The sequence below is a fragment of the Argopecten irradians genome, chromosome 2 (assembly GCF_041381155.1).
Source record: "Argopecten irradians isolate NY chromosome 2, Ai_NY, whole genome shotgun sequence".
NCBI classification, from domain to species: Eukaryota; Metazoa; Mollusca; class Bivalvia; order Pectinida; family Pectinidae; genus Argopecten; species Argopecten irradians.
The window spans coordinates 72981025-72999211 of NC_091135.1; the positions used below are offsets into that span (position 1 = coordinate 72981025).

The 18187-nt window shown below is 51.5% G+C and overlaps 1 protein-coding gene across 1 annotated transcript in view; it reads left to right on the forward strand.

The window, feature by feature from the left end:
• LOC138312967 (ephrin type-A receptor 3-like) overlaps positions 1-16419 on the forward strand; it is an 80510-nt gene extending 64091 nt beyond the window's left edge. Inside the window, exon 6 of the mRNA XM_069253666.1 lies at positions 16268-16419. Within this exon, the coding sequence (XP_069109767.1) occupies positions 16268-16419 (152 nt within the window). The remainder of the gene's footprint in view (positions 1-16267) is intronic.
• Positions 16420-18187: the final 1768 nt, after the last annotated feature.

Below are 18187 nucleotides of genomic sequence, written 5' to 3' on the forward strand. Positions count from 1 at the left end.
ACAGTGGTGGACGCGTATGTTAGTGGACACTAAGCGAGAGCTTCTTCAGCTGGCGACGCATGGATGTATGGTGGTATGATTGTCCGATACGATGATTTTGATAGAGGTGTAGAGGGAGTGGCAGATGTGTATGGCCCCGTGGAACGTCTTGCGGGGTCATTCACACGGCACTCCGGTTTGTTTTGTTTGTTTGTGTGATGGTCAGGTCGTCGGTTGTGAGCAGTGCTAGTGATGGGGCGGGGGTTGGTGAACGATGAGTGAGTTGTGTGGGCTGTGTGGGTGAGGTGAGGGTATGCCGTTAGTGAAAAGTGGTGAGTGCGCTAGCGTTGGGGGGACTGGTTCCCTGTGGAACTGTGAGGGTCGGATTATCTAGTGCGTGGAGCGATGGGACGCCACGAGTCTTGCCCGCGGAGTGGTGTTCGTTGTCTGACAGAATGATGCGATGGTGGTGCGTTTAGTCGAAGAGGTTGTGTCTGTATGATCGGGGGGGTACGCTTGTGTGAGTGGTGACGGGTGTTTTCTGTTCGCAGATGTGTGGATGTGTATGGGGGGCTCGTGGAGGGTGTTGAGTGTGCGTTTGTCTGGTGTGCACGTCTGTTGGTGTTGTCTGAAGAGTGTGTGGGGAGGTGAGGGTGAGGAGGGCTGATGGTATGGTGAGCGTGGGGGGGTAGGTTGGGTGCGATGGGGGTGTTTGTGGGGGTACGGGAGTTCGTGGTTGGGAGTGGGAGGGTGGGTGGGATTGGGGGGTGTGCGGATGGTGTGGGTGGGTGGGGGTTGGCGGTTGGTGAGTGGTGGAAGGGGGGAGGGGCGGGGGTTGGCTGATGTTGGAGGTCTGGTGTGGTTGTGGGGGGGACTGGTTGTGGTGAGTTCCAGCCTCGGTGAGGGATTTGCGGGCATCTGGGCGCATCAGGGTTCGGGTAGGGGGTACGACTGCGTGGTGGGTGGGTGTTGGGTGATGTCAACGTTTGTAACTGGGTGTTACGCTATTGGGTAGGAGAGTGTTCCTTGTACTGGAGGGCTTGCATGCCTTGTGAGAGAAGACCCTGACCTTGGGGTAAGGGATAAACTTGCGAGTGGAGATAGTTGTGGTGTCTATAGGGGGAACTGGCGATGTGTGGTTGAGGGGGTGGCACCTCTGACTGGTACGGTTTTGGTAGAGGAGAGGTTGTACTTGGTTGAGCGACTGGTCGTGTAGGGGGGGTATGAAGGGCAGTGGGGCTGATGGTTTTTAGCTACTTGATACGAGAGAAGTTTTGGAGTAGTAGACAGGGCCAGGAGTTACGGTTTGTGGTGAGAGGAAAGCTAAGGCCTAGCTAGATGAAAGGGAAGAAGCCAGAAAGGTCAGATTACGAGAACTTGACCGAGTGTGGGAAGGAACTGTGGTTTCATCGAAGGAAACTTTCTGTGTGTAGCTAAGAGGATTACAGGTGCTAGGGTTAGAGGAGTTCGGAGGGGGTGTTAAGCAGGAGGAGAGCCATTGAAGAACATAGGAGGGGTGGAATTGCAGTGTTTTGGACAATCGAGACCAGTGCGAGATGGACACAGTCCTTTAGTACGGGGGGAGTAAGCTTCCTGCTTTCGAAGATCGAGGACTTGGTAAAGATCAACTTGGATTTCTGATTTGCAGCGAATTCGAGAACTGGGGGTACTAGTGTGTTGAACTGGGTGGCAGCATAGTTGGGTCGGAGTTAACCTTAGGTGGTCGACCAGATGTTGCTCAAAGGTTAAGGCGGATGATGACGTTTTTCTCGCCTTCCTGTCGACCGAAGGCTCTTGATTACCAGGGAACTAAAGACATAGTGGGGTTCTGCTTCAAGACTGGCTCTCCTTTGAGAAGACGGAAGGGACAGGGTTGTGTTGAAGGCATTTCGCTTATCTTCAAGACCAGAAGGAATGGCCTTGGTCCTTGGGCAAGAGTTTTGAACAGTTTTTCCCTGAGGGGTTAGACGTTCAAACTATTTCGAGCGATGGGTTTGAGATGAACCAGGACTGAGAAAACCTATGAGCGACTGAAGGAGGGACCTAGTGATCAGGGGGATCAGGTATTTATGTGTTGGGTGGGAAATTAGCGCTGTTCTTGTCAGTTCGTAAAAGGAAAGGATTGGACATCCTATGCAAGAGGCCAGACTTGCTGACCAAGGTGGTGCTTTGCTCAGCGAGATCTGTAGAGGTAGCAGGAATAATTGATGGGTCGAGAACAAACAAGCATGGGGATGTGAAGCCACAGACTAACGACTGCAGATACAGCAGTGCTCATATTTGTGACTGTCTGGGGGGAGTGAGAAGCAACTGTCCCACTTGAAGATTGAGTGTGAGAGGTTGGATGCGTTGCTATTCTTGGGTCGGCCGGGAAACCTGGACACATTTGTGGGGTTGGAGGTGTCGCAAGTTGAAGAGTCGTCCAGGTTGCTGCTGTATGGGTAGGAGATGGTGAGCGAAAGGAAAGGAAATGGTTTTACTAGGGAAACAAAAGATTAGTGAGGGTGAGGATCCCCTCTATTGAAGTCTACAAGCAACCCTAGAACGATAAGCTCCACAGCTGGTTGAGTTTTGATATCCTCCAGTACTGATCACTGGGTGATCTGAACATAAGGATGTGGAGGGGTGCCTAAGGGCATGATGGGGATCGAAGTGGATATTGTTGATGAGGGTCCCTTGTGATTGATTCTACTCGAGAGGTGGATTAACTTGGGATCGGGGGTCGGCATTTGCTGTTGCTAGCGGAATTTCTTTACGACTGTCGTGATAGTTGGGAAGGATCTGGTAGACTGATCGACTTGGATGGGGGATTCTGACTACGGGAACGATGCGGTTAGCCACCCTGTAGACAGCACTTCTGTCAAGGGGATCCAGAGTGCCGGTAGCGGGGCGGTGGTGATATTGATGATTTGAGGAGGATTTTAAGGGGAGCTGCGGATGCATGGGGTAGGCCTCTGCTACTGATAATGACTGGATAGGACTCAGGCCTCTGTGGATGCTTTGAGGGGGGACTGGGGATAATTCATAGATTGTTTGTACTGAACGGGATCGTGTTTGGAGGGGACTGCTGGCAGTAGAGTGGGACCCCCAACGGGGATCACGACTAGAGATAGATTGAGAGAGGTGGGTATACAGGGACTTGGGGATGGATATTGGATACCATGTAAGGATCAGGAACAGCAAGTTTCGAATCCCTCTGTTGACAAGGTTCTAGGGAGAGACCCTGATGATGACAGTAGACTGTATGATAGAGGACGGACCCTCCATATTTCTATCCTGATATTAATTTTACATCTGTATTTATACAGGAAATTTCGGATTTGCGGAAATGGACTGCGTTAATAAAGTTCATCAAGGTGTTTTTTTACATACGTGCCGAAGTTAAGTCAGGAGACCCTCAGTCCTTGGTAGTGCACATTACTCAATATATGGCTGGACACTTAGGAGACCATACGGAGCCATCTGTGTTTTCGTGTGGGAGGAGACTTGTTTGTTTGATTGAACGACAATGCGATGTTCAAGAATAGACTGTAGTGTGATTTGAGGGAGGATTTCCAAGGTGGAGAGTTGAACGCGAATTCAGGGAGAACCCTCATGCCTCCTGCAATCGTTTGGGGTTGAAGGAGAGAGAGTCGGACTGATTTTGTATCCTTTATTCATTACCTGAACGACTGACCGATATGTTGAGGAACACTGGTTCAATTCTGGGAAGGAGATACGACAGAGCGGGATGAGAGAAACTCCTGGATATAGCCTCTGCTACTGATACGACTGCGATGATAGAGGAGAGACCCTCAGCCTCTGCTACTGATACGACTGCGATGATAGAGGAGAGACCCTCAGCCTCTGCTACTGATACGACTGCGATGATAGAGGAGAGACCCTCAGCCTCTGCTACTGATACGACTGCGATGATAGAGGAGAGACCCTCAGCCTCTGCTACTGATACGACTGCGATGATTGAGGAGAGACCCTCAGCCTCTGCTACTGATACGACTGCGATGATAGAGGAGAGACCCTCAGCCTCTGCTACTGATACGACTGCGATGATAGAGGAGAGACCCTCAGCCTCTGCTACTGATACGACTGCGATGATTGAGGAGAGACCCTCAGCCTCTGCTACTGATACGACTGCGATGATTGAGGAGAGACCCTCAGCCTCTGCTACTGATACGACTGCGATGATAGAGGAGAGACCCTCAGCCTCTGCTACTGATACGACTGCGATGATAGAGGAGAGACCCTCAGCCTCTGCTACTGATACGACTGCGATGATAGAGGAGAGACCCTCAGCCTCTGCTACTGATACGACTGCGATGATTGAGGAGAGACCCTCAGCCTCTGCTACTGATACGACTGCGATGATAGAGGAGAGACCCTCAGCCTCTGCTACTGATACGACTGCGATGATAGAGGAGAGACCCTCAGCCTCTGCTACTGATACGACTGCGATGATAGAGGAGAGACCCTCAGCCTCTGCTACTGATACGACTGCGATGATAGAGAGAGAGACCCTCAGCCTCTGCTACTGATACGACTGCGATGATAGAGGAGAGACCCTCAGCCTCTGCTACTGATACGACTGCGATGATAGAGGAGAGACCCTCAGCCTCTGCTACTGATACGACTGCGATGATGAGGAGAGACCCTCAGCCTCTGCTACTGATACGACTGCGATGATAGAGGAGAGACCCTCAGCCTCTGTACTGATACGACTGATGGACGACTGCGTACTGATACGACTGCGATGATAGAGGAGAGACCCTCAGCCTCTGCTACTGATACGACTGCGATGATAGAGGAGAGACCCTCAGCCTCTGCTACTGATACGACTGCGATGATAGAGGAGAGACCCTCAGCCTCTGCTACTGATACGACTGCGATGATAGAGGAGAGACCCTCAGCCTCTGCTACTGATACGACTGCGATGATAGAGGAGAGACCCTCAGCCTCTGCTACTGATACGACTGCGATGATAGAGGAGAGACCCTCAGCCTCTGCTACTGATACGACTGCGATGATTGAGGAGAGACCCTCAGCCTCTGCTACTGATACGACTGCGATGATAGAGGAGAGACCCTCAGCCTCTGCTACTGATACGACTGCGATGATAGAGGAGAGACCCTCAGCCTCTGCTACTGATACGACTGCGATGATAGAGGAGAGACCCTCAGCCTCTGCTACTGATACGACTGCGATGATAGAGGAGAGACCCTCAGCCTCTGATACTGATACGACTGCGATGATAGAGGAGAGACCCTCAGCCTCTGCTACTGATACGACTGCGATGATAGAGGAGAGACCCTCAGCCTCTGCTACTGATACGACTGCGATGATAGAGGAGAGACCCTCAGCCTCTGCTACTGATACGACTGCGATGATTGAGGAGAGACCCTCAGCCTCTGCTACTGATACGACTGCGATGATAGAGGAGAGACCCTCAGCCTCTGCTACTGATACGACTGCGATGATAGAGGAGAGACCCTCAGCCTCTGCTACTGATACGACTGCGATGATAGAGGAGAGACCCTCAGCCTCTGCTACTGATACGACTGCGATGATAGAGGAGAGACCCTCAGCCTCTGCTACTGATACGACTGCGATGATAGAGGAGAGACCCTCAGCCTCTGCTACTGATACGACTGCGATGATAGAGGAGAGACCCTCAGCCTCTGCTACTGATACGACTGCGATGATAGAGGAGAGACCCTCAGCCTCTGCTTCTGATACGACTGCGATGATAGAGGAGAGACCCTCAGCCTCTGCTACTGATACGACTGCGATGATAGAGGAGAGACCCTCAGCCTCTGCTACTGATACGACTGCGATGATAGAGGAGAGACCCTCAGCCTCTGCTACTGATACGACTGCGATGATAGAGGAGAGACCCTCAGCCTCTGCTACTGATACGACTGCGATGATAGAGGAGAGACCCTCAGCCTCTGCTACTGATACGACTGCGATGATAGAGGAGAGACCCTCAGCCTCTGCTACTGATACGACTGCGATGATAGAGGAGAGACCCTCAGCCTCTGCTACTGATACGACTGCGATGATGAGAGGAGAGACCCTCAGCCTCTGCTACTGATACGACTGCGATGATTGAGGAGAGACCCTCAGCCTCTGCTACTGATACGACTGCGATGATAGAGGAGAGACCCTCAGCCTCTGCTACTGATACGACTGCGATGATAGAGGAGAGACCCTCAGCCTCTGCTCTGCTACTGATACGACTGCGACTGCTGATTTGAGGAGAGACCCTCAGCCTCTGCTACTGATACGACTGCGATGATAGAGGAGAGACCCTCAGCCTCTGCTACTGATACGACTGCGATGATAGAGGAGAGACCCTCAGCCTCTGCTACTGATACGACTGCGATGATAGAGGAGAGACCCTCAGCCTCTGCTACTGATACGACTGCGATGATTGAGGAGAGACCCTCAGCCTCTGCTACTGATACGACTGCGATGATTGAGAGAGAGACCCTCAGCCTCTGCTACTGATACGACTGCGATGATAGAGGAGAGACCCTCAGCCTCTGCTACTGATACGACTGCGATGATAGAGGAGAGACCCTCAGCCTCTGCTACTGATACGACTGCGATGATTGAGGAGAGACCCTCAGCCTCTGCTACTGATACGACTGCGATGATAGAGGAGAGACCCTCAGCCTCTGCTACTGATACGACTGCGATGATAGAGGAGAGACCCTCAGCCTCTGCTACTGATACGACTGCGATGATAGAGGAGAGACCCTCAGCCTCTGCTACTGATACGACTGCGATGATAGAGGAGAGACCCTCAGCCTCTGCTACTGATACGACTGCGATGATAGAGGAGAGACCCTCAGCCTCTGCTACTGATACGACTGCGATGATTGAGGAGAGACCCTCAGCCTCTGCTACTGATACGACTGCGATGATTAGAGGAGAGACCCTCAGCCTCTGCTACTGATACGACTGCGATGATAGAGGAGAGACCCTCAGCCTCTGCTACTGATACGACTGCGATGATTGAGGAGAGACCTCCGCCTCTGCTACTGATACGACTGCGATGATAGAGGAGAGACCCTCAGCCTCTGCTACTGATACGACTGCGATGATAGAGGAGAGACCCTCAGCCTCTGCTACTGATACGACTGCGATGATAGAGGAGAGACCCTCAGCCTCTGCTACTGATACGACTGCGATGATAGAGGAGAGACCCTCAGCCTCTGCTACTGATACGACTGCGATGATAGAGGAGAGACCCTCAGCCTCTGCTACTGATACGACTGCGATGATAGAGGAGAGACCCTCAGCCTCTGCTACTGATACGACTGCGATGATAGAGGAGAGACCCTCAGCCTCTGCTACTGATACGACTGCGATGATAGAGGAGAGACCCTCAGCCTCTGCTACTGATACGACTGCGATGATAGAGGAGAGACCCTCAGCCTCTGCTACTGATACGACTGCGATGATAGAGGAGAGACCCTCAGCCTCTGCTACTGATACGACTGCGATGATAGAGGAGAGACCCTCAGCCTCTGCTACTGATACGACTGCGATGATAGAGGAGAGACCCTCAGCCTCTGCTACTGATACGACTGCGATGATAGAGGAGAGACCCTCAGCCTCTGCTACTGATACGACTGCGATGTTGAGGAGAGACCCTCAGCCTCTGCTACTGATACGACTGCGATGATAGAGGAGAGACCCTCAGCCTCTGCTACTGATACGACTGCGATGATAGAGGAGAGACCCTCAGCCTCTGCTACTGATACGACTGCGATGATAGAGGAGAGACCCTCAGCCTCTGCTACTGATACGACTGCGATGATAGAGGAGAGACCCTCAGCCTCTGCTACTGATACGACTGCGATGATAGAGGAGAGACCCTCAGCCTCTGCTACTGATACGACTGCGATGATTGAGGAGAGACCCTCAGCCTCTGCTACTGATACGACTGCGATGATAGAGGAGAGACCCTCAGCCTCTGCTACTGATACGACTGCGATGATAGAGGAGAGACCCTCAGCCTCTGCTACTGATACGACTGCGATGATAGAGGAGAGACCCTCAGCCTCTGCTACTGATACGACTGCGATGATAGAGGAGAGACCCTCAGCCTCTGCTACTGATACGACTGCGATGATAGAGGAGAGACCCTCAGCCTCTGCTACTGATACGACTGCGATGATACGACTGCGATGATAGAGGAGAGACCCTCAGCCTCTGCTACTGATACGACTGCGATGATAGAGGAGAGACCCTCAGCCTCTGCTACTGATACGACTGCGATGTGAGGAGAGACCCTCAGCCTCTGCTACTGATACGACTGCGATGATAGAGGAGAGACCCTCAGCCTCTGCTACTGATACGACTGCGATGATAGAGGAGAGAGACCCTCAGCCTCTGCTACTGATACGACTGCGATGATAGAGGAGAGACCCTCAGCCTCTGCTACTGATACGACTGCGATGATAGAGGAGAGACCCTCAGCCTCTGCTACTGATACGACTGCGATGATAGAGGAGAGACCCTCAGCCTCTGCTACTGATACGACTGCGATGATAGAGGAGAGACCCTCAGCCTCTGCTACTGATACGACTGCGATGATAGAGAGAGACCCTCAGCCTCTGCTACTGATACGACTGCGATGATAGAGGAGAGACCCTCAGCCTCTGCTACTGATACGACTGCGATGATAGAGGAGAGACCCTCAGCCTCTGCTACTGATACGACTGCGATGATAGAGGAGAGACCCTCAGCCTCTGCTACTGATACGACTGCGATGATTGAGGAGAGACCCTCAGCCTCTGCTACTGATACGACTGCGATGATAGAGGAGAGACCCTCAGCCTCTGCTACTGATACGACTGCGATGATATTGAGGAGAGACCCTCAGCCTCTGCTACTGATACGACTGCGATGATGAGGAGAGACCCTCAGCCTCTGCTACTGATACGACTGCGATGATTGAGGAGAGACCCTCAGCCTCTGCTACTGATACGACTGCGATGATAGAGGAGAGACCCTCAGCCTCTGCTACTGATACGACTGCGATGATAGAGGAGAGACCCTCAGCCTCTGCTACTGATACGACTGCGATGATAGAGGAGAGACCCTCAGCCTCTGCTACTGATACGACTGCGATGATAGAGGAGAGACCCTCAGCCTCTGCTACTGATACGACTGCGATGATAGAGGAGAGACCCTCAGCCTCTGCTACTGATACGACTGCGATGATAGAGGAGAGACCCTCAGCCTCTGCTACTGATACGACTGCGATGATTGAGGAGAGACCCTCAGCCTCTGCTACTGATACGACTGCGATGATAGAGGAGAGACCCTCAGCCTCTGCTACTGATACGACTGCGATGATTGAGGAGAGACCCTCAGCCTCTGCTACTGATACGACTGCGATGATAGAGGAGAGACCCTCAGCCTCTGCTACTGATACGACTGCGATGATAGAGGAGAGACCCTCAGCCTCTGCTACTGATACGACTGCGATGATAGAGGAGAGACCCTCAGCCTCTGCTACTGATACGACTGCGATGATAGAGGAGAGACCCTCAGCCTCTGCTACTGATACGACTGCGATGATAGAGGAGAGACCCTCAGCCTCTGCTACTGATACGACTGCGATGATAGAGGAGAGACCCTCAGCCTCTGCTACTGATACGACTGCGATGATTGAGGAGAGACCCTCAGCCTCTGCTACTGATACGACTGCGATGATTGAGGAGAGACCCTCAGCCTCTGATACTGATACGACTGCGATGATAGAGGAGAGACCCTCAGCCTCTGCTACTGATACGACTGCGATGATAGAGGAGAGACCCTCAGCCTCTGCTACTGATACGACTGCGATGATAGAGGAGAGACCCTCAGCCTCTGCTACTGATACGACTGCGATGATAGAGGAGAGACCCTCAGCCTCTGCTACTGATACGACTGCGATGATAGAGGAGAGACCCTCAGCCTCTGCTACTGATACGACTGCGATGATAGAGGAGAGACCCTCAGCCTCTGCTACTGATACGACTGCGATGATAGAGGAGAGACCCTCAGCCTCTGCTACTGATACGACTGCGATGATAGAGGAGAGACCCTCAGCCTCTGATACTGATACGACTGCGATGATAGAGGAGAGACCCTCAGCCTCTGCTACTGATACGACTGCGATGATAGAGGAGAGACCCTCAGCCTCTGCTACTGATACGACTGCGATGATTGAGGAGAGACCCTCAGCCTCAGCCTCTGCTACTGATTCGACTGCGATGATTGAGGAGAGACCCTCAGCCTCTGCTACTGATACGACTGCGATGATTGAGGAGAGACCCTCAGCCTCTGCTACTGATACGACTGCGATGATAGAGGAGAGACCCTCAGCCTCTGCTACTGATACGACTGCGATGATAGAGGAGAGACCCTCAGCCTCTGCTACTGATACGACTGCGATGATAGAGGAGAGACCCTCAGCCTCTGCTACTGATACGACTGCGATGATTGAGGAGAGACCCTCAGCCTCTGCTACTGATACGACTGCGATGATAGAGGAGAGACCCTCAGCCTCTGCTACTGATACGACTGCGATGATAGAGGAGAGAGACCCTCAGCCTCTGCTACTGATACGACTGCGATGATTGAGGAGAGACCCTCAGCCTCTGCTACTGATACGACTGCGATGATAGAGGAGAGACCCTCAGCCTCTGCTACTGATACGACTGCGATGATAGAGGAGAGACCCTCAGCCTCTGCTACTGATACGACTGCGATGATAGAGGAGAGACCCTCAGCCTCTGCTACTGATACGACTGCGATGATAGAGGAGAGACCCTCAGCCTCTGCTACTGATACGACTGCGATGATAGAGGAGAGACCCTCAGCCTCTGCTACTGATACGACTGCGATGATAGAGGAGAGACCCTCAGCCTCTGCTACTGATACGACTGCGATGATAGAGGAGAGACCCTCAGCCTCTGCTACTGATACGACTGCGATGTTTGAGGAGAGACCCTCAGCCTCTGCTACTGATACGACTGCGATGATAGAGGAGAGACCCTCAGCCTCTGATACTGATACGACTGCGATGATAGAGGAGAGACCCCCAGCCTCTGCTACTGATACGACTGCGATGATAGAGGAGAGACCCTCAGCCTCTGCTACTGATACGACTGCGATGATAGAGGAGAGACCCTCAGCCTCTGCTACTGATACGACTGCGATGATTAGGAGAGACCCTCAGCCTCTGCTACTGATACGACTGCGATGATAGAGGAGAGACCCTCAGCCTCTGCTACTGATACGACTGCGATGATAGAGGAGAGACCCTCAGCCTCTGCTACTGATACGACTGCGATGATAGAGGAGAGACCCTCAGCCTCTGCTACTGATACGACTGCGATGATAGAGGAGAGACCCTCAGCCTCTGCTACTGATACGACTGCGATGATAGAGGAGAGACCCTCAGCCTCTGCTACTGACTATACGACTGCGATGATAGAGGAGAGACCCTCAGCCTCTGCTACTGATACGACTGCGATGATAGAGGAGAGACCCTCAGCCTCTGCTACTGATACGACTGCGATGATAGAGGAGAGACCCTCAGCCTCTGCTACTGATACGACTGCGATGATTGAGGAGAGACCCTCAGCCTCTGCTACTGATACGACTGCGATGATGAGGAGAGACCCTCAGCCTCTGCTACTGATACGACTGCGATGATAGAGGAGAGACCCTCAGCCTCTGCTACTGATACGACTGCGATGATAGAGGAGAGACCCTCAGCCTCTGCTACTGATACGACTGCGATGATAGAGGAGAGACCCTCAGCCTCTGCTACTGATACGACTGCGATGATAGAGGAGAGACCCTCAGCCTCTGCTACTGATACGACTGCGATGATAGAGGAGAGACCCTCAGCCTCTGCTACTGATACGACTGCGATGATAGAGGAGAGACCCTCAGCCTCTGCTACTGATACGACTGCGATGATAGAGGAGAGACCCTCAGCCTCTGCTACTGATACGACTGCGATGATAGAGGAGAGACCCTCAGCCTCTGCTACTGATACGACTGCGATGATAGAGGAGAGACCCTCAGCCTCTGCTACTGATACGACTGCGATGATAGAGGAGAGACCCTCAGCCTCTGCTACTGATACGCGTGATACGACTGCGATATGATGATGAGGAGAGACCCTCAGCCTCTGCTACTGATACGACTGCGATGATAGAGAGAGAGACCCTCAGCCTCTGCTACTGATACGACTGCGATGATTGAGGAGAGACCCTCAGCCTCTGCTACTGATACGACTGCGATGATTAGAGGAGAGACCCTCAGCCTCTGCTACTGATACGACTGCGATGATAGAGGAGAGACCCTCAGCCTCTGCTACTGATACGACTGCGATGTGAGGAGAGACCCTCAGCCTCTGCTACTGATACGACTGCGATGTTGAGGAGAGACCCTCAGCCTCTGCTACTGATACGACTGCGATGATAGAGGAGAGACCCTCAGCCTCTGCTACTGATACGACTGCGATGATTAGAGGAGAGACCCTCAGCCTCTGCTACTGATACGACTGCGATGATAGAGGAGAGACCCTCAGCCTCTGCTACTGATACGACTGCGATGATTGAGGAGAGACCCTCAGCCTCTGCTACTGATACGACTGCGATGATAGAGGAGAGACCCTCAGCCTCTGCTACTGATACGACTGCGATGATAGAGGAGAGACCCTCAGCCTCTGCTACTGATACGACTGCGATGATAGAGGAGAGACCCTCAGCCTCTGCTACTGATACGACTGCGATGATAGAGGAGAGACCCTCAGCCTCTGCTACTGATACGACTGCGATGATAGAGGAGAGACCCTCAGCCTCTGCTACTGATACGACTGCGATGATAGAGGAGAGACCCTCAGCCTCTGCTACTGATACGACTGCGATGATAGAGGAGAGACCCTCAGCCTCTGCTACTGATACGACTGCGATGATAGAGGAGAGACCCTCAGCCTCTGCTACTGATACGACTGCGATGATAGAGGAGAGACCCTCAGCCTCTGCTACTGATACGACTGCGATGATAGAGGAGAGACCCTCAGCCTCTGCTACTGATACGACTGCGATGATAGAGGAGAGACCCTCAGCCTCTGCTACTGATACGACTGCGATGATTGAGGAGAGACCCTCAGCCTCTGCTACTGATACGACTGCGATGATGAGGAGAGACCCTCAGCCTCTGCTACTGATACGACTGCGATGATAGAGGAGAGACCCTCAGCCTCTGCTACTGATACGACTGCTACTGATCAGCCTCTGCTACTGATACGACTGCGATGATAGAGGAGAGACCCTCAGCCTCTGCTACTGATACGACTGCGATGATAGAGGAGAGACCCTCAGCCTCTGCTACTGATACGACTGCGATGATTGAGGAGAGACCCTCAGCCTCTGCTACTGATACGACTGCGATGATAGAGGAGAGACCCTCAGCCTCTGCTACTGATACGACTGCGATGATTGAGGAGAGACCCTCAGCCTCTGCTACTGATACGACTGCGATGATAGAGGAGAGACCCTCAGCCTCTGCTACTGATACGACTGCGATGATAGAGGAGAGACCCTCACCCTCAGCCTCTGCTACTGATACGACTGCGATGATAGAGGAGAGACCCTCAGCCTCTGCTACTGATACGACTGCGATGATAGAGGAGAGACCCTCAGCCTCTGCTACTGATACGACTGCGATGATAGAGGAGAGACCCTCAGCCTCTGCTACTGATACGACTGCGATGATTGAGGAGAGACCCTCAGCCTCTGCTACTGATACGACTGCGATGATAGAGGAGAGACCCTCAGCCTCTGCTACTGATACGACTGCGATGATAGAGGAGAGACCCTCAGCCTCTGCTACTGATACGACTGCGATGATAGAGGAGAGACCCTCAGCCTCTGCTACTGATACGACTGCGATGATAGAGGAGAGACCCTCAGCCTCTGCTACTGATACGACTGCGATGATAGAGGAGAGACCCTCAGCCTCTGCTACTGATACGACTGCGATGATTGAGGAGAGACCCTCAGCCTCTGCTACTGATACGACTGCGATGATAGAGGAGAGACCCTCAGCCTCTGCTACTGATACGACTGCGATGTTTGAGGAGAGACCCTCAGCCTCTGCTACTGATACGACTGCGATGATTGAGGAGAGACCCTCAGCCTCTGCTACTGATACGACTGCGATGATAGAGGAGAGACCCTCAGCCTCTGCTACTGATACGACTGCGATGATAGAGGAGAGACCCTCAGCCTCTGCTACTGATACGACTGCGATGATAGAGGAGAGACCCTCAGCCTCTGCTACTGATACGACTGCGATGATAGAGGAGAGACCCTCAGCCTCTGCTACTGATACGACTGCGATGATAGAGGAGAGACCCTCAGCCTCTGCTACTGATACGACTGCGATGATAGAGGAGAGACCCTCAGCCTCTGCTACTGATACGACTGCGATGATAGAGGAGAGACCCTCAGCCTCTGCTACTGATACGACTGCGATGATAGAGGAGAGACCCTCAGCCTCTGCTACTGATACGACTGCGATGATAGAGGAGAGACCCTCAGCCTCTGCTACTGATACGACTGCGATGATGTTTGAGGAGAGACCCTCAGCCTCTGCTACTGATACGACTGCGATGATAGAGGAGAGACCCTCAGCCTCTGCTACTGATACGACTGCGATGATAGAGGAGAGACCCTCAGCCTCTGCTACTGATACGACTGCGATGATAGAGGAGAGACCCTCAGCCTCTGCTACTGATACGACTGCGATGATAGAGGAGAGACCCTCAGCCTCTGCTACTGATACGACTGCGATGATAGAGGAGAGACCCTCAGCCTCTGCTACTGATACGACTGCGATGATAGAGGAGAGACCCTCAGCCTCTGCTACTGATACGACTGCGATGATAGAGGAGAGACCCTCAGCCTCTGCTACTGATACGACTGCGATGATAGAGGAGAGACCCTCAGCCTCTGCTACTGATACGACTGCGATGATTGAGGAGAGACCCTCAGCCTCTGCTACTGATACGACTGCGATGATAGAGGAGAGACCCTCAGCCTCTGCTACTGATACGACTGCGATGATAGAGGAGAGACCCTCAGCCTCTGCTACTGATACGACTGCGATGATAGAGGAGAGACCCTCAGCCTCTGCTACTGATACGACTGCGATGATTGAGGAGAGACCCTCAGCCTCTGCTACTGATACGACTGCGATGATTGAGGAGAGACCCTCAGCCTCTGCTACTGATACGACTGCGATGATAGAGGAGAGACCCTCAGCCTCTGCTACTGATACGACTGCGATGATAGAGGAGAGACCCTCAGCCTCTGCTACTGATACGACTGCGATGATAGAGGAGAGACCCTCAGCCTCTGCTACTGATACGAGACTGCGATGACGTTGAGGAGAGACCCTCAGCCTCTGCTACTGATACGACTGCGATGATAGAGGAGAGACCCTCAGCCTCTGCTACTGATACGACTGCGATTGATTGAGGAGAGACCCTCAGCCTCTGCTACTGATACGACTGCGATGATAGAGGAGAGACCCTCAGCCTCTGCTACTGATACGACTGCGATGTTTGAGGAGAGACCCTCAGCCTCTGCTACTGATACGACTGCGATGATTGAGGAGAGACCCTCAGCCTCTGCTACTGATACGACTGCGATGATAGAGGAGAGACCCTCAGCCTCTGCTACTGATACGACTGCGATGATAGAGGAGAGACCCGACTCTGATACTGATACGACTGCGATGATAGAGGAGAGACCCTCAGCCTCTGCTACTGATACGACTGCGATGTTTGAGGAGAGACCCTCAGCCTCTGCTACTGATACGACTGCGATGATAGAGGAGAGACCCTCAGCCTCTGCTACTGATACGACTGCGATGTTTGAGGAGAGACCCTCAGCCTCTGCTACTGATACGACTGCGATGATTGAGGAGAGACCCTCAGCCTCTGCTACTGATACGACTGCGATGATAGAGGAGAGACCCTCAGCCTCTGCTACTGATACGACTGCGATGATAGAGGAGAGACCCTCAGCCTCTGCTACTGATACGACTGCGATGATAGAGGAGAGACCCTCAGCCTCTGCTACTGATACGACTGCGATGATAGAGGAGAGACCCTCAGCCTCTGCTACTGATACGACTGCGATGATTCAAGAAAAATAGTTCTATTCCTAGTATTATATTATTAGATTATTCACATTTTTTGTTGAAGGATGGCATCACATGCTGAACGGTAAAGGCTGGACGCGTCAACTTGCCGTTCTACATGCTGGTTCCTCTGCTACTGCAAGAAACCTCTCTGGTGACGATCCAGATGCGCCTGGTCTCCCAGAACGCCGTCCAGAGCCACCAGAGGATATGTGACTTTAGTGTTTTCCTTCAACGCGATCGGATTTATGTGACTTTAGTGTTTCCTCTTCGCGATCGGATATATGTGACTTTAGTGTTTCCTCTACGCGATCGGATTTATGCGACTATAGTGGTTTCCCGGACTTCAACGCGATCGGATATGTATGTGATTTTATATCTAGTGATCCTGATATATTTGATTTTTATACTCTTTAAACAATCGTGTGGCTCTTGCAGAGGGGGCCTCCACGTGGCAAGAGCTGGGCAACAGGTGAAACTGCGGAGGCAGGTTCAGTGTTGGCAGACACCCTCTAATAAAATTTATAAAATTCAATAAATAAAATGTACTTTTTATATTTACCACTTTTTGTTTATTTAATTTGTAATATATTATGGATATGCTTCTAAATGCATTGACACATAATAGTCTACCATGAAATTCATTAAAGAAAATAATTTTATGAATACACGTATCCATTAACAAGACATTATTACATTATATAAATAAATATGTTAATGTGCTATTTTTCTATATTTTCTATTGTGTTTTTCTATATTCTGTAGTATTTGTCTATACATCATTATTTAGTGCTTTTCTATAGCGCATCTATCTGTTTACAGCTGATAATTAGATGGGGGACACGCTGGGCCCTTAATTCGTGAAGTAATTAATTATCTACGGCCGTGGCACTTATCGTCTGCGGGGCTCCCTCAATTTTATTCCCCCCCCCCCCCTATTTGAGAGGTATTAATCGTCTCCCATCCCCATTATCTATAACAAATGGCTACATCGGTCTGGAAAATCTGCCAGTGTCCACATCTATATTACACACGGTCAACACTTACTTGTGGCTAATCGTTTTTCTAAGTGTTATGTTTTAGTGTTATTGTCAATTTTGGTAACCAGAGCCCACCGGGGTGCTCCTGCAGCGCTCCTGCGCTCCTGCAGCGCTCCTGCAGGGCTCCTGCATATTTGGTATAAAAGGGGCACGAAACTGAAACTCGTGCCCCGAAACGTTATATTTAGCGTCACGGTACGTAAAACTCTTCATTCATTCATTCATTCGAAGCTCGGGGAGTTCAGGTGTTAGCTGGGTTAAATGACGGAGTTCATGTGTTTGCTGGTTTGAATGACTGAGTTCAGGAGTTACAACGTAGCTGGTTTGGACTATTGTTTAAGTGCACGTTTCTATGCTAGAGAGAGCTGAATACACGTGGAACTTTATTGCGGCGTTAAATTGTGTTTTACTCGACGACCCACTCTACTTTAATCAAAACTCGGGTATTGTGGCGGGTGCCTGACGCTACCCTAGAAGGCATCTACCGAGGGCAGCGGGCTGGGAATACGTAATTATATAACTCCCGCAGTTTTTCGCTACATTAATATATAAATCTAATACCATATATTTAACATATATTTATATTGTTATGGGGCCGTTTTAACTGGGACCATTATTGTAGTGGGGCCGTTCTGTCTGGGGCCGTTTTTACAGTGGGGCCGTTTTAACTGGCGCGTAGAGGCCGGAACGACCTGATTCGAAAGGGAAAAATTGAGCACTTCGGAGGGCGGTATCTCGGTACTGAAACTGCCGATTTTGATGCGGTTTTCAAATTCTTGACAGGAGATCAAACAGAATAACATATCAAAACATGATTTTCCGTCCCGTGTACACTTTAATCTTACTCCGATCCTGACAACAGGGGCTGTCAGCTACATGTGTACATCCCTGACTGTACCCGTCCACGTACGTACCGGAAGGCTGTAATCGTACCGGATGTATAT